General features: G+C 42.4%; 1 protein-coding gene across 1 annotated transcript; it reads right to left on the reverse strand.

Annotated features, from left to right (window-relative positions):
- Window positions 1-435: 435 nt before the first annotated feature.
- On the reverse strand, window positions 436-969 carry LOC138892086 (uncharacterized). Its single transcript, XM_070175780.1, has one exon. It carries the CDS (start codon window positions 967-969, stop codon window positions 436-438), a length of 534 nt encoding a protein of 177 aa, XP_070031881.1.
- Window positions 970-7730: the final 6761 nt, after the last annotated feature.

The following is a 7730-nucleotide window of genomic DNA, read 5'->3' on the forward strand; positions in this document are numbered from 1 at the left end:
TGAATGCGAAGAACGTAAATTGGAACACTGAAAGTTTTGCACCTTCGAGGACTCCATTATTGAATTGCTAGATAATCTGTAGTTCGATAACAAACTTCACTTCCCCTTAGGAATTTATGATATCGAGTCAACGACTATTTAACAATCCTTTAGTGGTTTGTATTTGTGAATGGTCGGGTAACCTTTGCTTGATAGCAAACTTAATTTCCCGGTGGAAATTTTGCTATCGAGCCAGAGATTATCTAACCGCTCCATAGTGGTTCTTCGCTTGTGTGCTTTGCTATTAAAGATCTTATTGCTACTGTTGAAACTTTCTTCGTAGTATTCTTTATGTTGCTGCCTCGTTAAAAACCTTGCCAGAAAAACCCAATTAGGACAAAACCTGGATGAAGGGAAAAAGAGTGCAGCACATAATTTCAGTATATGTGATGTTCATCAGTAATAATATCTCTTGAGGTGTGCCACGTTCCAGTTGCTTGGCAACTTTTCTCCTTCCTGATTCTCCAACTCATATGAACCTTTCCCGGTGACAGCTGAAACCAAGTAGGGGCTTTCCCAGGTTGGACCTACCTTCCCTGCGTTGAGTTCCCGGGTGTTTTGAGTTACTTTCCTTAGAGCCAAGTTTCCCACTTTGAAATAACGGAGGTTGGCTCTTCGATTATAATATCTTTCTATTCTTTGCTTTTGGGCTGCCGTTCTTATGTGCGCCAAGTCCATGTGCTCATCGAGTAGCTCCAAGTTGATTAACATTACTTCGTTGTTTGTCTCTTCATTTGCTTGGAAATATCTCAAGGTGGGCTCCCCTACTTCAACCAGGATTAAAGCTTCTGCTCCGTACACAAGGGAGAAAGGAGTTTCTCCTATGCTCGATTTGGCCATCGTTTGGTACGCCCATAGTACTCCAGGTAGTTCCTCAAGACATCTACCTTTAGCTGCTTCCAATCTCTTTTTGAGATTTTGTATAATCATTTTGTTCGTTGATTCCTCTTGGCCATTTGCGCTCGAATGATAGGGCAAAGATGTGATTCTTTTGATTTTCAAATCTTCAAGGAACTTTGTGATCTTTGTGCCTATAAACTATGGCCCGTTATCGCATGCTATCTCTTTTGGTATTCCAAATCTGCAAATTATTTTCTCCAACAAGAAATCCACCATCTCGCGTTTGTTGATCTTATGATAAGGACCTGCTTCAACCTACTTAGAAAAATAGTCAGTTAAAATCAAAACAAATTTTACCTTACCAGGGGACGGCGGCAGTGGTCCGACGATATCCATCCCCCACTTCATGAACGGGCATGGAGACATAACCAAGTGTAATGATCCCACGGGTTGATGTACCAGTGGTGCGTGGCGTTGACACTTATCGCATTCTTGCAAGAAAGTTGTGGCGTCTTGTTCCATTTGGGGCCAATAGTATCATGCCCTTACCAGTTTTAGTAATAAGAAGTCTGAACCCGAATGATTTCCACATATCCCTTCGTTGACTTCTCGCATAATGTAATTAGCTTTGGAGGCTGCCAAGCATCGGGCCAGCGGGTCTTGGAAAGATTTCATGTACAGTTGGCCTCCTTTGAAGCTATATCGCGCTGCTTTATCACGTAGCACCCGGGATGCCTTAGATTCTTCGGGCAACTTTCCGTGTTCAAGATAATCAATGAACTCATTCCTCTTGTCCCAGACCAAATTAGTCGTATTCACCTCAAAGTAGCTATCTATGTCTAGAACCGAGTAAGTGATTTGCACTACCGCCCCGAAATCTGATCCCTTCATTTTCGTGGATGAACCGAGGTTAGCTAGTGCATCCTCTTCTGCATTTTCTTCCCTTGGGATATGCGTAATTGACCACTCCTAGAATCGAGCAAGCAGAGCTTGAACCTTCACTACGTATTGTTACATGCGCTCCTCTTTGGTTTCGAAGATCCCGTAGACCTTATTTACCACCAGCTGGGAGTCGCACTTGAATTTTATGACCTTGGATTCTAGTCCCTGGGCCAATTCGAGTCTTGCAATCAAAGCTTCATACTCCGCTTTATTGTTAGTCAAGGGGATCGTTCTTATGGCCTGCCTTAGGGTTTCTCCCGAAGGTGTGGTTAATACTATGCCAAGCCCGGACCCATTTACGTTGGAAGCTTCATCTGTAAATAAGGTCCAAACTCTCGATGTCGATTCTGACACCATAACAGCTTCTTTGGTTGCCAGAGGCAGCAACCCCTGACTGAAATCGGCCACAAAGTCGGCCAAAATTTGTGACTTAATTGCAGTCCTAGGTTTATACTCTATGTCGAATTCACTCATTTCGACTGCCCATTTGGCCAACCTTCCTGAGATTTCGGGTTTATGAAGGATATTCTGCACGGGAAAGGTGGTTACCACAGCTATCGGGTGACATTGCAAGTAAGGCCTCAACTTCTGAGCGGCGACTACGAGAGCTAAGGCCATCTTCTCCAAATGAGGGTAGCGAGTTTTTGCTCCCATTATAATTCTACTAACATAATAAATGGGATATTTCATACCTTTGTCTTCACGGACTCAAACGGCGCTTACCGCTACTTTTGAGACTGCTAAGTAGGTTAACAATTTTTCACCTTCCTTTAGCTTTGATAATAATAGAGGGCTTGTGTAACGACCCGACCGGTCGTTTTGAGTATTACAACCCCGCTTTCCTCTTTACTTCTCAAATTGTACTTTACAGTTGTTGTATGAATTGTCGGGATAATTGGTTCGGGTCCAGTGAGGTTTTGGAAGGAATTGGAACACTTAGTTCCAAGGTTTAAAGCTTAAGTTAAAATAGTGACCGAATGCAGACTTATGTGTAAACGACCTCGGATTCGAATTTTTATGATTCCAATAGCTCTGTATGGTGATTTTGGACTTACGAGCGTGTTCAAAGATTTATTTGGAGATCCGTAGTGGAATTTGGCTTGAATTGCCGAAAGTTAAATTTTTGGGAAATTTGATCGAGGGGTTGACTTTTTGATATCGGGGTCAGAATTTGATTCTGGAAATTGAAATAGGTCCGTAATGTGAAATGTGACTTGTGTGCAAATTTTGAGGTCAATCGGACGTGATTTGATGTGTTTCGGCGCAAGTTATAGAATTTGAAGTTTCAAAGTTCAATGATTTGGAATTGAGGTGTAATTCGTCGTTTCGATGTTGTTAGATGTGATTTGAGGCCTCGAGTAGGTCCGTGTTATGTTATAGGACTTGTTGGTATGTTCGGACGGGGTCCCGAGGGACTCGGGTGAGTTTCGGACGGTTAACGGATCAAATTTGGACTTAAGAAAATGCTGTAACTGCTGCCTACTGGTGTGATCGCACCTGTGAAGATTTTGATCGCAGGTGCGAAGCCGCATGTACATGAAATAAGCCGCAAAAGAGGCCAAGTGTGGAACTGAGCAGTGCTCGCAGGTGCGAGGAATTTGCCGCATCTGCGAGGCCGCAGGTGCGAAGGTGTTGGCGCAGATGCGGACTGGGGCTGGCGTGAGGCGACCGCATGTGCGAAGGGGAATGCGCATCTGCGAGCCCGCAGATGCGAGAAAAGGGCCGCAGATGTGAGGTTTTGGAAGGCTGGCTGTTTTTGCAGGCGCGCATTTTTGTCCGCAAATGCGGATGCGCAGGTGCGAGCCCAGGCACCACAGGTGTGGAAATGCCAGGGCAGTGTTAAAAACGAGGGTTCCGAGAATATTTCTCATTTTTCGGATTTTGGAGCACAGTTTGAGCGATTTTGGAGAGAAAATTTTCCACACAACTTGGGGTAAGTGTTCTTAACTCCCTTGTGATTATATTCCATGAATTTATCTTCATTCTTGGTGTAAGATTATTGAATCATCAAGAGAAAGAGAAGGAAATTTCTATAATGTCACAAAACGAATTTTTCAAGTTTGAATATTGATTTGGAGTCGGATTTGAGTGAAATTAGTATGGTTGAACTTGTAATTGGATGGGTTGTCGTATTTTGTGAGTTTCGTCGGATTTCGAGACATGGACCCCACGGGTGATTTTTGGGGCACAATTTCGGATTTTATGGAAAATATTAGCGTTTTGATATGGAATCAATTCTTATAAATTGTGTGGACTGAGTCAAATTATTGTGACTAGATTCGAGCCATTTGGAAGTTGATACGCGCAAAATAGAATTTCTGGAGCATTGCTTAGCGTGCTCGACATTGAATTTGGCTTGTTCGAGGTAAGTAACTCTTCTAATCTTGGAGTTGAGGGTATGAACCCTGAATATATATATTTTGTGAATTGTTGGGAGGTGACGCACATGCTAGGTGATGGGCGTATGGGCGTGCACAATAGAAATTGTGACATAATTATTTCTGTGGAATTTTGTAGTAATTGATCGTGGCATTTTCGATGCGTTTTATGAGTTAGAGAAATTAAGCTGAAAAGCATATTAAAAATCATGATTGAGGCTATGTGCCAGTATTATTGGGACCCACAGAGGTCATATTGTTGTGAATTATTTGTTTTAAATTGAAAATTCATATTCAGTCATATTCATTTTATTGCATATCATAACTCAGTTTTATGACTCTATTTTGATGCATATAAATGTTTTGGGCCGAATGCCCTGTTTTACTGAAATGCCTGAATGGCTTGAGAGGTTTATGACTGAGTGAGGCCTAGGGCCTAATTTGTGAGGATTTTTATGGGATCGGGCTGCACGCCACAGCATGTTGCATATTTATGGGATCGGGCTGCACGCCACAGCATGTTTGATATCGGCCGAGGGCCTGATTGTGAGGATGAGTGTAGATCGGGGCTGCCCGCCTGTAGCATACTATATTATTATAGCACGTGAGTTGTCCGTGTAGATTATAGTGCTTGAGATGAAGGAGCCCCTCCGGAGTCTGTACATACCCCCAGTGAGCGCAGGTACCTTCTGAGTGCGAGTGCCGAGTGCTGAGTGACTGGGAGGTATGAGTGATTATGAGGTATGCCCGAGTGGCAAGAGTGATTGTGAGGTATGCCCGAGTGGCAAGAGTGATTGTGAGGTATGCCCGAGTGGCATGAGTGACTGTGAGATTTGCCCGAGGGGCTGTATATGAGTGATGTTTTGCCCGAGGTGTTGTTTATGATTTTATCACTGAATTGCATCGCATTGGCATGCACACATGACATACAGGCATAGAAATGTATTTTTTCTCATGTTGTACAACATCACATCATTCATGATTTCTCACACATTTTTGACATAAGGGCATAGTGATGTATTTGTTTTATACGGGTTATCCGGAATGAAAATGAAACATATTATTTATTATTGAGAAGATTTTTGGAGAAATTTATTGTTTTCAAACTATTCATATTATTGGCAACTTCGGCAAACGATTTGGATTTTCACTGATGTATTTGAAAGAAAGAACTATTATTTTGTTTTGAAATCATTATTCGGCTGAGTATTTTATCTCTGAGTTACGTCTGGTATTATTTGCTTTATGTTGTTATGGATTGTTGTGGACTACTGGTTTTGGACCCGACCTTGGTGGAAGCTCGTCACTACTTTCAACCTACGGGTAAGTTTATTACTTACTCAGTATATGGGGTAGGTTGTACTGATACTACACTTCTGCATATTGCGTGCAGATGTTGGCTGTTGTTATTGCTGTGCTCGATGGTTGCGAGATTTGGAGATGTACCTGCGTTCCTGTTGTAGCTGCCTCTTATTCAGGGTAGCCTTAGATTTATAAAAGCTCTGTTTATGTATTATTCAAACAGACTATGTATTTATTTCATTTCTGCTTTGTATACTCTATTCTTAGAAGCTCATGATTTTTACTACCAATTCTTGGGGATTGTATAAGATCAGGATATTTATTCACTTAAATTTCTTTAATAATTATTATTGAAATTGGTTAGTTGGAAATTGGCTTACCTAACGGGATGGGTTAGGTGCCATTACGACTAGTTGGATTTTGGGTCGTGACACCATGACAGGTACCTTTTCAAATCCCTTAAAGCCTGCTGGAATTCCGAGGTCCATTCGAAGTTGTTCTTCTTTTTGATCAGCGCGAAGAAATGGTGAAATTTCTCTGATGACCAGGAAATGAACCTGCTCAAAGCGGCCAGTCTTCCTGTGAGCCTTTTAACTTCTTTTACGCTTGATAGCTGGCCCTGGAGGTCTTCGATGACTTTGATCTTATCGGGGTTTACCTCAATCCCCCTTTGTGACACTAGAAACCCTAGGAACTTACCGAAACTGACCCCGAACGCGTACTTCTCGGGGTTAAGCTTCATGTTATGCTTTCTTAAGATGTCAAAAGCTTCTTGCAAGTGCTTAAGATGGTCACCTGCATGCAAAGACTTAACAAGCATATCGCCTATATAAACTTCCATGGTTTTCCCTATCTATTTTTCAAACATCTTGTTCACGAGCCGCTGATAAGTGGCTCCGACATTCTTTAGCTCGAAGGGCATCACATTATAACAATATGCACCGAAATTCATTATGAACAAAGTCTTTTCCTGATCCTCCGGGTTCATCTTAATTTGGTTATACCTGGAGTAGGCATTGAGGAAACTCATTAACTCATGTCCGGTCGTTGCATCAATCATTTGATCGATGTTTGGCAGTGGAAACGAGTCCTTTGGGCATGCCTTATTCAAGTCCTTATAGTCTACACAAATGTGAAATCTATTGTTCTTCTTAGAACTACTACTATGTTAGCTAGCCAGTCTAGATATTTCATAACTCGGATCGAACCAATGTCTAGTAGGCGAGTTACCTCCTCTTTGACGAATTTATTTCTGGCCTCGGCAATAGGATGTTTCTTTTGTCTTACCGGAGGAATGCTGGGATCCAATCTTAGCTTGTGTACGACCACTTCTGTCGGGATACCTTTCATATCCGCATGCGACCACGCAAAGCAATCACCATTAAACTTAAGGAATTCAATATATCCAGACCTGAGTTCGGGGTGCAGTCCTGTCCCCAAGTGGAATTGTCTCTCCAAGAACTTTTCAAACAATGTGACATGCTCAAGCTCTTCTGTTGTAGAATTCGTTGCGTCTGTCTCTTCTGGTACCTGGAAATATCTTGGCACCTGATACGATTCTGACGCTTCTTCCCCCTAGTTAACTTCACTTGATTCGGTAGCAGGCGCCGGTTCCTGTAATTGCTATACCGCATGCTCTTTCCCTTTTCTACTGGAGATCGAAATTGCATTCATCTCCATTGCCTCCGGTTAATCGCCTTTTATCTGTTTAACCCCCCAGGAGTTGGGAATTTTAGCAATTGATGATATGTTGATGGTGCGGCTTTCATCTCGTGCAACCATAATCTTCATAGAATAATGTTATAACCCATATCACCATCTACAACCTCGAAAAGGGTCGTCATCATCACCCCCTCGACATTTGTGGGCAGTAGGATCTCTCCTCGGGTTGTCAAGCTTGCGAGGTTGAACCCGGCGAGGAGTTTTGTGGCTGGAATGATGCTTCCGATAAGTTTGGCTTGCTCCAATACCCTTCATTATATGATATTGGCCGAACTTCCTGGATCCACCAGAATACGTTTGATTTTAAAATCTAATACATTTAAAGAAATTACCAATGCGTCATTGTGCAGTATTAACAATCCGTCTGCGTCTTCCTCAGTGAAAGTGATGTCGTCCTCAACGACTTCCCAGAGCCTTTTGTCGTGGGTTACTGTTACCTTTGTCATTTTTGTTGCCGAGAAGGTAACCCCGTTAATCTCGTTCCCCCCAAACATCATGTTGATTGTC

Source organism: Nicotiana tomentosiformis, chromosome 5, assembly GCF_000390325.3.
Source record: "Nicotiana tomentosiformis chromosome 5, ASM39032v3, whole genome shotgun sequence".
In the NCBI taxonomy this organism is placed as follows: domain Eukaryota; kingdom Viridiplantae; phylum Streptophyta; class Magnoliopsida; order Solanales; family Solanaceae; genus Nicotiana; species Nicotiana tomentosiformis.

Coding starts and splice junctions, on each gene's coding strand:
- LOC138892086 (XM_070175780.1), bottom strand. CDS start 969: ATGATTATACAAAATCTCAAAAAGAGATTGGAAGCAGCTAAAGGTAGA.